The sequence below is a fragment of the Brassica oleracea genome, chromosome C3 (assembly GCF_000695525.1).
Source record: "Brassica oleracea var. oleracea cultivar TO1000 chromosome C3, BOL, whole genome shotgun sequence".
Taxonomy (NCBI): domain Eukaryota; kingdom Viridiplantae; phylum Streptophyta; class Magnoliopsida; order Brassicales; family Brassicaceae; genus Brassica; species Brassica oleracea.
Window position 1 is genome coordinate 21,591,226 of NC_027750.1, and position 13,769 is coordinate 21,604,994.

The window sequence follows — 13,769 nt, forward strand, 5'->3', positions numbered from 1 at the left end:
AAGACGTCGCTCCCGGCTTGCTCAGAAACCATAGACGCGAGCGACCTTAGGGTGTCGCTCTAGGAGGTCGCTCCCGGCTTGTTCGTCGCTCTCAAATCGACACAACCCGAGCGACCTCTGGGTGTCGCTGCGGTGAGGTCGCTCTAGGAGCTGGAGCGACTTCGCCTTGTCGCTCTAGGAGGTCGCTCCGAAGCGTAGATGGCGAGCGAGTTCATGGCGTCGCTCCGGTAGGTCGCTCCCATGCATTGCTCGTCCAATGATCACTCTAATCACCTCTAATCACCTCCCTTGAGCTCCAAATGTACTCAAATATCTCCAGGAACTCCATGTGGTACTCCAATACCTAATGGAGACATATGTATGCAAAATGCAACCTAGACATGGCTTAATCCTAATCTATATGATGAAAATGCACATGAATAAATGGATAAAACAATGTGAATATGCAAGATATCAATTTACAATTATTGAGTAAGCAATCATTGCAAGGAGAAACAACAGAAGAAGTACAGAAACAAGGCAAAGAAAAAGCAGAAACAACGGGTTTTAAAGTAGAGGAAAATGGATGGCCAAGTCTTTGGAGCCTTTGCGAAAGAGTGGTTTTGGTGTCTGGATAGGTAACATAGCAGGCTGAGGGTTTAGGAGACACCGGCCACTCATACAAATCATCCCTTGTGCATCCTTGGAGCAACCGGACCCCTGTGTTGAGATCCTTCACCTGAAAAGAAGCAGGAAATAATTTCATGGACACTTGATTAGCATTGCATAGACAATAAACTGAGATCAAATTCTTGCTAACACTCGGAACACATTAGATATCCTTAAGAACCAAAGATTTTGAGTTTGTAGGGATAGAAGTTGAACCAATGTGTGTGATTTTCAGACCTGAGCCATCAGCAATTGAGACTTCTTCACCTCCGTTGAAAGGTTGATGAAGATCAAGGTTATTTAAATCCGATGTCAGATGGTGTGTTGTGCCACTGTCAAGCCACCAGAATTGGGATTGTAGAGAGAAGTTTGTGCAACATTGGCTCTTGGTTGCCATGTCTGAGGTCTTGGAATGTATCCTTGTTGAGCTGGTTGCATCGAGCCAGCACCATGAAGTTGAGGGCATCTGCGTGCGCTATGACCGTAGACACTGCATATCTGACATCTCACCTGGTATCCACGCGGTGTGGACTGATTGGATGTGGGACTTAGCTGATGTTGTTGCCAGTTCTGGTTCCCACGATAACCGCCGCGTCGTTGATTGTGATTCTGATTGTTGCCAGAACCTCGAGAGTTTGCAAATTTTGCGGTTACATGAGCAGAGTGTGTCGAGACTGGAGTGCTCTGAAGTTTGGCTTCTTGGTTGAGAAGTTTCTCATGGATCTCAGCCAAGGATGGAGCAGTGTCACGTCCCTCGATCTGATCAGCAGACGTCTTGTAATCCTCAGGGAGGCCATCAAGAACAAACTCTATTTGATCTTCATGATCAAGTGCCTTTCCGAGCAAGGCAAGTTCATCAAATCGAGTTGTAAGCCTAGGCCTGGGCATCCGGGTCTTCGGGTCGGGTTCGGGTCGGGTATTATCGGATCCGGGTCCTTCGGGTCCTAGCAATTTAGACCCATATAGGTACCTATAACTTTTCGGGTCGATTCCGGGTCGGGTCTTGTCGGGTCCGGGTCTATAATTTTAATACCCGTAAAATACCCAAAATATTTGGGTATATTTCGGATCCGGGTCGGTTCGGGTATTTAGGACCCGAAATAGACCCGAAATACCCGAACTGGACCCGAAAACTCTAAAAATACCCGAAGAACCGCAAAAATACCCAAAAATTTATCCAAAATCAGACCCGAAAACTCAAAACATACCCGAATTTTACCCGAATACCCAAATTATATTTTCTAAAAATCTAAAATTTCACCAAAAACCTACAATTATACCCGAAAATCCAAACCCGAAACTTTTAAAAAAATCCGAAATACCAAAAATATACCCAATCACCCAAATATACCTAGTATATACAATTATTTGCGGGTACTTCGGGTACCCGAACGGGTCTGACCCAATATGTACTTAGCATGGACCCGGACCCGGACCCGAACCTGTATTTTCGGGTCGGTTCCGGTTCGGGTCTTCGGGTCCGGGTAAAATGCCCAGACCTATGTAAGCCCTTGAAAATATTCATTGATCGACTTACTGCCTTTCTTCAAATTATGTAGTTGTTGACGAAGCTGCTTGACGTGTCCTCGGCTCGGTTTGGCGTAGGTCATAGAGAGTAATCCAGATCTCTGTGTCACAGTCGACGCCGTAGACAAGATGGGTTGAACGGTAGTGGTGATCGCGCCTAGAAGAGCGCTGTATATGAGACGGTATTGTCTCTTCCATATCGCATATGCGGGGTTGGGGACGATCCCTTCATCAGTTGTGATCATCGAAGAGGGGGCGACGGTAGAACCGTCGATGTAGTCTGCCAAATCATAGCCGTCGAGGAGAGCATGAACATGTCTTCTCCACATCAGGAAGTTAGATCATGTGAGTTTGGTTACATTTGTCGTATTGACATTAAAAATGGTCGAGGTAGCTGAGACAGTGATGATTTCAGTGGCTGAAACAGGGGAGTTGGTGTTATCAGACATGATGAACACGTAAAAGAAAACTTTGAAAAGAAAGGAGAGGCGGCTAGGTTTATTTAGGCTCTGATACTATATAGATTATAAGCTGAATGACTTTCTTATTAAGTATACGGAAAGTATTTATACATGATATAAAGTAGGATTATACACACTATTGAGTATTTACATAGAAATCCTTAGAGTTCTATAGTCTTTCCTTAACATCTTTCACCATTCAATAAAAATCAGTTTAACACCAAAATTTCTAAATAGTATGTATTATGTAACCTGGTCTACAAAGAAAAACAGATTGCAAAAATCACAAGTTATTAAGCAATTATTACTTGTTAATCTCATTTTATTAACATAATAATAATCATTATAATTTAATGAAGGGGTGATATGTAATGTCACATTGACATGAAAGCTTTGGTCGGGACCGTCCCAATAAAACATAACACATGTTCAACGGGTCTAGTTTTATCTTCTACCAAAAATATGTTGGCTGGACGGTAGCTGACTGTGCATTGTGGTTGCGTTACAAAAAAGAATACGTCTCATTAACTTTCCACAATGGTGTCTTTTTCACAACACTAGTTAACCTATAATAAATAAATACAGATATATAGTAATCAGCCTGATAGTAATTAGTTAAAATTGGAAAATTTGAGGATTAGTAGTGTCTCTGAGCTGTTCAAAGACTTTACATGTCAGCACAAAATGTTGGAAACTGAATTAAAATTAAATTTATCTACTTGCACGCAACAACCAATAATTGTATTATGATTATAACCTTGCCTGAGAACTTGGTCCGCACCACGCGTAGATATTAGTTATTTCATTTTTATAAATTAATATTTACTTTTCGTGATTAGTGTTATACATTTTTGATGTTTTGCCATATAATTAATAGTATTCAAAAAATCAAGATTGAACCCGGTAATATAGTTATTTTATGTACAAATATTCCAAATCTGTTCAAATACATTGGTTATTTTGATTTTTTAGGTTCTGATACATCAGAACCGAACCATCTAAGAAGACCTAACTCCAAATCCATACATAAATTTATAATATCCAAGCTAGACCTCTAATTTCAAACCCAAAAAATATATGATACCCAAAAGAAACAATTCATACTTGGATGGGTACCCGAGTGTCCACGCTTAACTGATTCTATAAACAAAAAAAACACTCTTTTTATGCGTTTGCCTAAATTAAGTGATTTTTTTTTTTTTTAGTAAAATAGTTATATGGCTCGAAAAGTTAAGTGACAATATACGCAATTCGTTTTTATTATTTGATTTAAATTATTATTTTGTTCATATAAACTATGTCTTTGAATTATGTGTTTGGTTACGTAATTTTTCACCAACTGAAATTAAGATAAAAATAGTAAAATAAACTAAACCGAACTTTTAATCATATGTAAAACCCGATTATTTTATATTTTGATTTTATAATTGGTACAAAGTTAATGTTGATTAACTAATAATAAAAAACTGTAGTATCATTATTATGTTAATATAATTAATGATGTGATGTATTGTTAAAATAATATAATTAATAAAGTAGTTAAGATGAATGAAAATAAGGAAATAAAAAATGTAATAAATCTGTTGAAAATAATATTAGTTCTATAAGTGAAATTATTAAAAGGTCACTATACTTTTTTTATACTGATATCAATGTTTATACTCTTTTTTATACTGTTATCTTTGTTTTCAAACAATTTTTAAATGTACTTCAATTTTAATAATATAGATGCAAAACCCGATTATTTATATTTTGATTTTATAATTGGTACAAAGTTAATGTTGATTAACTAATAAATAAAAATTTGTAATATTATTATTATTATGTTAATATAATTAATGATGTGATGTATAGTTAGCTAGAATTAGAGCGTGCTGATAACGTGTTGTAAATAAGAGAAAAGAGAAATTGATTAATCTTATTCTTCCATAGGTCACGATACAATATATAGAGATATAACATTAGGGATTCAAAATACTCTAGAACATGGGCTTATGGATGTAATGGACATCCACCTAATAGTTAGTAACAAACATGTGATTTTTGTAACCTTTTTAGTTATTACTATAATAATATTTTGGAAGGGGTAGCTGATGTGTTTGATATGGGAAATTTTAAGTATATTGTATACGAGTATCGAAAGAATCTGAATCTTCACAAAGCTGCAGTTTTTTTCTCCAACGGTCCAATAAGTGATTTCGTTGGAGTCAATTTTTTTTTTCAATTATATATCTTGTTTACCATAGCAACTGCTGGGCTTTACTGGGATCGTCCAAATTTATCGATTTATTACCGTCCACAAAGTGGACCCAATATCTGAAAGAAGAAAAGAAAAGACAGGTCAGATTTTTGTCTTTTTACCAGAGCACGTCGGTATGTTCCAGAGGTCTCTCCGGTCTCCTCCCTCATTAACTTTATTAATACAAATTACCAGACTTTAAATTTACATAATTATTAAATATTTTCACCCAGTCACATCATAAATAATCAATAGAACAGCACTAGACTAGTTGACAAAAAATGTATAGAGAGATCAGTCCATTAATTAACAAAACGAAGAATATATAAGTATGGTAACCAGCATTTCCTGTTGTAAACAGGCAGCAAAATAAATAATTTGGCCTGTACGATCACGATAATGTGGTGAATAATGATTAGTATGAGTTTGCTATACAATTTAACTATGATTCTTTTTTTTGAAACACAAACTATGATTTCTTAAAAATAAACAAATGTGGTGAATAATGGTGGAACATCTTATCTATCCGGCATATCTCTCATGGAATGTGGACTTGCTTAATGCATACATACATTCTGATGATGTCAAAATAATTAGAGGTTTGACGATTAGTAGGGGTCAGAGGCCAAATTCATATGGTTGGAATTTCACAGAACCTGGTAAATATTCGGTTAAGTTAGGTTTCAAAATAGATATTTTAATTTCAGACAGAAGGCACAAGACGATTTTGGTCTAAACATTCAACCTTTATTAGCTTTTTCATGGAAATTGAAATGTCCTCCGAAGCTGAAAAATTTTGTGTGGCAAATATTATCGGGTATACTACCTGTCACCAAGAATCTGAAATCTCGAGGGATGGATTGTGATTTAAGGTGTAGCATATGTGGGGTGGACAAGGAGTTTACTCACCATGTTCTCTTCGAATGCCCACCAGCACTGCAAACTTGGGCTATGTCTAGGATCCCTTCCACTCCTGGACTATTTCCTTCCTCTTCAGTTTTCACCAGTATGGATTACCTCTTCTGGAGACTTTCAAAAGGTAGTGATTTTAGCTATTTTTCTTGGATATTATGGTATATTTGGAAAAATAGAAATGAAAATATTTATAGGAATAAGAATGGAAATCCACAGGAAATACTACAAATTGCCGAAGTAGAAAGTGTGATTTGGGCTGAGGCACAATTGTTGGACAAATGACAACAAGGTTTTACTCAACAGGTTCCCGAGGATCCATGATAATCTTTGGATAATATGACCGTATGTTGTATTGATGGAGCATGGAGAGAGGAGGATAATCTTTGGATAACTATTTGTTATTACTGATTGACAAAAATAAAACTATTTGTTATACTATTTTATTTTCTGTCTTGTCTTATAAAATAAAATAAAAGAAAATTGAAATAAATGTTTGTAGACGTTAGGGCATTTTAATATTGTTTCCTCTATAAATTCACTCTCTATCCACCAGACACTCTCCTCCACACACAAGAAGAAAGAAGTAGAAAAAGCTCAACACTTTAACCTTTCTAGAGAGGAAAATGGAAGGCAAAGAAGAGGATGTGAGAGTGGGGGCTAACAAGTTCCCAGAGAGGCAGCCGATCGGTACGTCAGCTCAGAGCGACAAGGACTACAAGGAGCCACCTCCTGCGCCACTGTTCGAGCCGGGAGAGCTGAGCTCATGGTCGTTCTGGAGAGCAGGAATCGCCGAGTTCATAGCTACTTTCCTCTTCCTTTACATCACAGTGTTGACAGTAATGGGAGTGAAGAGAGCACCAAACATGTGTGCCTCTGTTGGAATCCAAGGCATCGCTTGGGCTTTTGGTGGCATGATCTTTGCCCTCGTCTACTGTACTGCTGGAATTTCAGGTAATATTTCCTCCATTTTTCGATTACTTGCAGCCTACGGAATATCTCTTGTGTTGGTTTCTCTGTAATTTGGTTTTAGATCTGTTAGAAAAGTTTGGCTCTTTTGATGTGTCTTGGTGGAATCTTTGTTGTTGTTTCTGTAACATATGTTTGTGTGTTTTAATGTTTCAGGTGGACACATCAACCCTGCGGTTACGTTCGGTCTGTTCTTGGCTAGGAAGTTGTCTCTGACCAGAGCTGTTTTCTACATGATTATGCAATGTCTCGGAGCCGTCTGTGGTGCCGGAGTAGTCAAGGGTTTCCAGCCAACGCCGTACCAGACTCTCGGTGGCGGTGCCAACACTGTCGCTCCTGGCTACTCCAAGGGATCTGGTCTCGGTGCTGAAATCATCGGAACCTTTGTTCTCGTCTACACGGTCTTCTCCGCCACCGACGCCAAGAGAAGCGCCCGTGACTCGCACGTCCCGGTAAGAGATCTCACTTTTCCGGTTTACCCCGGTTTGATGATGCTCAGGAGTGTTTGGTTCGTACTTGCGCGACTAATAATTGCTAATTTTATTTTGTTTATTAAAATGGAAAAAAAAATGGTAGATATTGGCACCGCTACCAATAGGGTTTGCAGTGTTCTTGGTACACCTGGCGACAATTCCGATAACCGGGACCGGAATCAACCCAGCTAGAAGCCTTGGAGCCGCAATTATCTACAACAAGGACCACTCCTGGGATGATCATGTGAGTTACTTTAAAAACATTTATTTGCTGGTAATTATTTGAAATAAAAGATTTTTTGAAAATTTGAAATTTAATCGTGTGTTGGGCAGTGGATATTCTGGGTGGGACCATTCATTGGAGCAGCTCTAGCAGCACTGTATCACACGATTGTCATCAGAGCCATTCCTTTCAAGAGCAAGAGCAAGAGCAAGAGCTGAAGGATGATGATGAAACAAAATAAATATTCAACGGTCCAGATTTCTTCTTTAGCGTTGTGTAACAATGTCCTTGCTTACTATTTTTATTATGTAGCTTTTGTGTGTTGCAATGTATTTACTACTTACTACTCTCTTTAAGGAGAGTCTATTTGGGATTTTGTGAATTTCTTGTATGCTTTTAAAGTACATTGGGTTGTTCTATGTGTTGTTTAGTTGTTAATCATCTCTGGTTTGCAATGTACTTCGACACTGTTCTTTGTGTTGCATCTCAAAATGATTTGGGGTTTCTATTATAATTTCAACGTAGTGCATCTGTCCGTCCTAGAAAAGCATAATTAATTTATGCGGTGATTCATTCAATTATCTTGGGCCTTACTTATGCTGCGAAGCCGAAATCGAAAAAGTGTAGGCGGCCCAAAAGAAAGCCAGTGGCTTATTGTGAGAATAAGTTGCTTGCTTTATTTTTGTCTCTGCCTCCTCCTAAAAAAAGGTGCATGTAACAAACAACACAGCTCAGATATTTTCGGCCGCAACTTCCAAGAATACCCCCACGCCACCCACGGGTTCTACAAATCAAGTCTCGGGGGTAAATTCGTAAAGTATCAAGGGAGGTACCAACGAGAAGAAGATGAAGAGCCACGTGTCACAATATCGACCCACCCTCTCTCTCTCTCTCTCCACCATATGGCTGGCTACTACTGCCACTAGCGAACTTCCCGCTTTCATCGAATAAGGCTGCAGAAGCCTCTCTGCCTCTCTCACTTACTTGCAGCAGGATGGCAATCGGTGGGTTGATTTCAAACAGGAACTTGGGCTCCTTCATCGGCTCAGGTATCTCATTGTTTTTAAAAAGCTTCAGATTGCAGTTGTCTGATTGTGCATTTTTTGTCAAGTATTCATCATCCATGCACGCGCGGGTACAGTTCTTCGTAAGCATCCTTGTTTTGGGTTTATTTGTAGGCAACAACAGGGCCATGCTCTCTCAGGAGCTCTGTCATAGAAAATCAAATGGTAATTGTACCATCCCATCAATCAATCTTGATTGATTGATGCCACCTAATTTATTATATGCTTCATTTGTAGCATTGTGCCCTTCTCATCAACAAAGGCACATTTCATCTCTGCAAGCCGCTACATTACAGCATGAACTTGGACACAGCAGAAGAGGTTTTCGATGTTTCCTTCTACCCACTAGACTATTTAGGTTTAAGGACAACACATCTCGTGCTTCCTACAAATCTTCTGAGGAGTCCCAAGGAGCTGGAGCCATTGACCCACTGCCATATGCGGAAGCTATTTTAGTCCAAGGGAACGCCTCCTGGTGGCAGCAGCAGTTTCCTAGGCGTTGGGTGATCGTGCTCTTATGCTTTGCTTCCTTTCTTCTTTGCAATATGGACCGTGTAAGTCGTCTCTGTATTTTGAACAAGTTTTGAACCCATGTATTCTGATTTACTAAATACTAAATGAGATACATGCTTCGTGGCAGGTTAACATGAGCGTTGCGATTCTTCCCATGTCTCAACAATATAACTGGAACAGTGCTACTGTTGGCTTGATTCAGTCCTCCTTCTTCTGGGGCTATTTGCTTACCCAGGTCTTGTTCCAACACTCTCTGCTCTATACCAGAGAGGGTCAAACTTTAGCCTCAACTTTTTCTCTGTCTTCTCTTGAGTATAGATTCTGGGAGGTATCTGGGCTGATAAGTATGGAGGGAAGGTGGTTTTAGGTTTTGGTGTTGTCTGGTGGTCCATTGCCACCGTTATGACTCCTATTGCTGCGAAACTTGGTCTCCCCTTTTTGCTTGTCGTGCGGGCTTTCATGGGCATTGGCGAGGTTCGCCTCTTCTCTACTTCCTTTTCTCTTCCTAATTATAGTTGTCGGCTCAGACCTGTACACTTTTTTCTCACTGTCTAGGGTGTTGCTATGCCTGCGATGAACAACATGCTTTCTAAATGGATCCCTGTCTCAGAGAGAAGCAGATCGCTTGCACTTGTCTATAGTGGCATGTATCTCGGTTCTGTTACTGGACTTGGATTCTCTCCTATGCTTATCCAAAATTTCGGATGGCCATCAGTTTTCTATTCGTTTGGCTCCCTTGGAAGTATTTGGTTTCTGCTATGGCTTAAATATGTATGAACTGAAACTCTTCTTCTCCATGACATGAGACCAAAGATTCGGATATCTGCAAAACCTCGAAAACACTTGTTTTTGTTTCCTTCCTCTCAGGCATATAGCTCTCCCAAAGATGACCCTGAGCTAAGTGAAGAAGAAAAGAAGATTATACTCGGAGGTAGCAAACCACGGGAACCTGTTACAGTCATTCCATGGAAGCTGATTCTGTCTAAACCCCCCGTCTGGGCGCTCATAATTTCTCACTTCTGCCATAATTGGGGAACATTCATACTATTGACATGGATGCCTACATATTACAATCAGGCATGTACTTCAACTTCCTTTAATCCACATATTACGAACAAATTAAAAAAAAAGTATTGTTTGTATTTTGATCACAATGTTTCAGGTCTTGAAGTTCAACCTGACTGAGTCAGGGCTCCTATGCGTCTTACCATGGTTTACAATGGCTGTATTGGCTAATGTTGGAGGTTGGATTGCTGATACTCTCGTGAGCAGAGGTCTTTCTATTACATCCGTTAGGAAGGCAAGACATACATTCTTGCATTTTTACATGTCTTTTCACAACACTTGTTCTCTGATGCTCTCAGTCTCATAAACTCTCTTCAATGGTGTGTCAGATCATGCAATCAATTGGTTTTCTGGGTCCTGCCTTCTTCCTGACTCAGCTGAGCCGTGTCAAAACTCCAGCAATGGCCGTTCTCTGCATGGCATGCAGTCAGGTATGACATCATCATAATAGTTATTCAAAAGAGCCATAGTATTATTATGTATTAAAAGCTATGGTGCCATTTTTAGACTTGTACACCTGCCGACACAAGATTATTCTTCTAAGAATACAACTATAAACTGAACAAAATATGAATGCAAAATGTCTGACAGTTGTCTCACTTAAGAACCAGCTACAGCTCTAACATAAAGACTTATGTTGTCCCCAAACAGGGCGCGGATGCATTCTCTCAGTCGGGTCTCTACTCTAATCATCAAGACATTGGCCCACGCTACGCTGTGAGATAACATCAAGTTTCTCCTTTTAATACTTTTTTTTTTTGTCAGTAAGCATTTTTAAACGTGAAAATGAAATGTTTGTCATTAACTATGTTGACGTGGATCCTCTCGCAGGGTGTACTCTTGGGACTTTCAAACACAGCAGGAGTCCTGGCTGGTGTCTTTGGCACTGCAGCTACTGGCTACATCCTCCAGCGAGGTATCTATATATATAATTATATGATTCACATTCTTCCCAATGATATAGATTCCCGACGACTCTATTATTAATTAACTAGCTGCTATTCATGATCCGGATCTAGTTGGGTTTATTTTATATTATCCAAAGTTGAGCAGATATCTACTTCATTAAGTTGTAGAATTAATTTAGCTCTTGGTGATCGAATAAAGATATTCACCGTATTATATAATCAGTGGACCTGAATGTATAGGTTCATGGGACGATGTGTTCAAAGTAGCAGTTGGACTGTATTTAATTGGAACTCTGGTGTGGAACTTGTTCGCAACCGGAGAGAAGGTTCTCGACTAGCCAGCAGCCGCTGATGAACAAAGTAGCCAGTTGGTGTGAGGAAAGCTCTTTATATGTTTTCTTTGCTTAAAATTTGATCTAATAGCGAAAGTGGTTGCCTTTGTTTGTTAAGAAAATGTATTCTTATTTTTTGGGACTTTTTAAAAAGCTTACAATTCGATGGGGAAGGAGAACACTTAAAATGTAAAGCTCACATAAAGAAGAAAAGAAACAGCAACCAGTTATGCATATTCCCTTTTTAGCGTATTAGCGCTAACAACAAACTTGACCAATATTCTTACTTTTATCTTCCCCCACAGCAAAAATGAAAAGAAAAAGAAGTGCCAGTTCGCAAATGAATTCAAGTTTGACACGTGTATGAACCAACCAAACTACCAGTTAGCAAGGTTTTGACGAGGAGGTTTTAGGTGAATCTCTGTGTATGTTTTAAAGTCTTTACCAAAATAGGTAAACATGACCGCTAGCTAAATCTCCGACATTTAAACACACATATTGTAATTCCGTGAAACCAATAACTAACAACCGAAACCAAATCCTTAAATAGAATAAAAAGGAAGAAGCAAAGCGTACACTTGAGAACAAACCGAAAGCCATATGTACACACATCACAAACCTGACCGAAACATTAAAATATAAAACAACAAGACTTTACATACCATCATCCATCATTATCTTTATGTTTTCTCGACGCCAGACTTGCATTCGGACACAAAGAGTCGCATACTACATACTGTTATTATCGTCATCATCAAACCAAATCAACTTTTTTTTATCGTCTGCCTTCGTTCGTTTTAACTGTCGTTTTGGGAACTGGCCCGAATGAAAGAATCCCGTCGTTGCCCCCCGACAAATGCTTGTTTCAGTCGAGAGATGGGTCCCATCAGTCTTCCAGCTGCTTTCTGAAACCCAAAAAAAAAAAAAAAAATTGGACTTGAGGGCCTGCTTATATGCATTAGATACATCGTTTATGGGGTTAGTCAAGACCGTGAGAAAAAAAAAAAAATGATTCAAAGCTATACCTCATTACCAATGGTTGATTCCCAGTTAAGCTGCAAAACCTGCCACCTGTCATGTTGCCAACGCTGGCCAAGAACCACAACTCCCATGACAGCAGCAGCAGCTATGAAAATGGACCAAACTGTGTTGGTTTCTTTCGCCTGAGAAATCAAAGAAGCGGCGCTTCTTTTCCACCAAGGCTCGCAAGGTGGTGGGGAGTTTGCTGCTGCTGCTACTTGATGATGCTCCTCTTCCAGTTCAGGTGGAGCGACGTCGGTTTGTTGATGAATAGGGTCGCTGTGTTCGCCACCAAAAGCTCTCTCATCTTGCACGTAAATGTTGCTTTTGCCTTTGCCCTCTTGGAAAAAGTCAAACTCATCAGAATCATCATCATCCTTGGCTAAATCTAAGCCTTTTAGGGTCAAACCTCCACCATCTTCTTTTCCGGTTTCTTGCTCTATAGAGAATTCAGAATCCATCTTCTTCTTCTCACTAGGTATGTCGGTCTGATGTTGTTCTTCAGAGGGTGGGAAAGCAAAGTGGCGAGACATGTACAGAGGGTGAGATGTCGTCGTCTCTGCTTCGTAAGGAGGAGTAGTAACATCATCATCAACTGGTTTGGGACCAGGAGAAGCGGCATAAGCAGAAGCAGTGAGTGAAACAACTTCCCAATCAGTTCCACGAGTAGCGTTGTCGCCACCTGATGATGCTTCCTCTTTGTCAGCCATTCTACAAGAAAAAAAAAAAAAACAGTTTGTCAGTAAAGTCACAGACATCCAACATATATATACTACAAAGCAACAAACAATACCATTTCTGATAGACATGTTTTCATGAATGAGAATATTCATTTACATAAACTGATAAAAGAGATCCGGTTTGATTCTGAATTTCAGAAACCATACCATACCATGTACATAGGAGTAAACCGTCCAATCAATCAAGCTATAAAATCAAAATCTCAACACACAAATCGATCGTTTTAAATTTACCGACAAGAGATGGTTGACAAAAGAAATAGAAGATAAAATAATCTCACAGATGAAATAAACTGAAGCGATAAGATCAAACAAACTGTGCAGGAGCCGTACGAAGACGAAGAAGATGTTTAGATATGATTGCGATGAGAGACGAAGAAGAAAATAAAACCGCCTCGATTACTCTGCAAATGGTTTTCTTTTTTCCATTTATTTCCCCCTTTTTCTATATATAATAAAAATGATAAAAGGAGGAGGAGAACTGTTCTGGGAAGCAAGACGGAACCGGATACGGGGAACACCGGTTGCATTTTGCTCTCCAAGGGCCCAAGAAAACCTTACATTTCAACCTGGCTTAGCAGGTAACCGGATTGTATACGACAGAAATAATAATAATAATAATTGACTGCTGTGGCCAAAAATAAAATAAAATTTATTGACTACTGACTATTGAGC

At 39.3% G+C, this 13,769-nt stretch overlaps 3 protein-coding genes across 6 annotated transcripts; 2 read left to right on the forward strand and 1 right to left on the reverse strand.

Moving 5' to 3' along the window:
- Positions 1-6,333: 6,333 nt before the first annotated feature.
- LOC106336322 (probable aquaporin PIP1-4) lies at positions 6,334-7,911 on the forward strand. The gene is made up of 4 exons (XM_013775119.1): positions 6,334-6,741; positions 6,913-7,208; positions 7,333-7,473; positions 7,563-7,911. Exons 1-4 carry the CDS (start codon positions 6,414-6,416, stop codon positions 7,668-7,670), a joined length of 873 nt encoding a protein of 290 aa, XP_013630573.1. The 5' UTR covers positions 6,334-6,413; the 3' UTR covers positions 7,671-7,911.
- A 376-nt stretch (positions 7,912-8,287) lies between these two features.
- On the forward strand, positions 8,288-11,576 carry LOC106328374 (ascorbate transporter, chloroplastic-like). Of its 2 annotated transcripts, none has more exons than XM_013766804.1 (12): positions 8,288-8,501; positions 8,564-8,681; positions 8,754-9,070; positions 9,157-9,264; positions 9,348-9,503; positions 9,585-9,800; positions 9,897-10,106; positions 10,192-10,329; positions 10,424-10,525; positions 10,746-10,811; positions 10,926-11,010; positions 11,243-11,576. In XM_013766804.1, the coding sequence occupies exons 2-12, from the start codon at positions 8,576-8,578 to the stop codon at positions 11,338-11,340; spliced, it is 1,602 nt and encodes a 533-aa protein (XP_013622258.1). In that variant the 5' UTR covers positions 8,288-8,501; positions 8,564-8,575; the 3' UTR covers positions 11,341-11,576. The 2 variants fall into 2 exon arrangements, with proteins under 2 accessions (XP_013622258.1, XP_013622257.1); XM_013766803.1 differs by having other exon boundaries at positions 8,313-8,501; positions 8,631-8,681.
- Positions 11,577-11,856: 280 nt separating this feature from the next.
- LOC106328495 lies at positions 11,857-13,512 on the reverse strand. Of its 3 annotated transcripts, none has more exons than XM_013766945.1 (3): positions 13,428-13,512; positions 12,360-13,065; positions 11,857-12,239 (listed from the first exon to the last, which is right to left on the reverse strand). In XM_013766945.1, exons 2-3 carry the CDS (start codon positions 13,062-13,064, stop codon positions 12,132-12,134), a joined length of 813 nt encoding a protein of 270 aa, XP_013622399.1. In that variant the 5' UTR covers position 13,065; positions 13,428-13,512; the 3' UTR covers positions 11,857-12,131. The 3 variants fall into 3 exon arrangements, with proteins under 3 accessions (XP_013622399.1, XP_013622398.1, XP_013622400.1); XM_013766944.1 differs by having other exon boundaries at positions 13,376-13,512; XM_013766946.1 differs by lacking the exon at positions 13,428-13,512 and adding an exon at positions 13,247-13,368.
- Between the last annotated feature and the right edge of the window lie 257 nt (positions 13,513-13,769).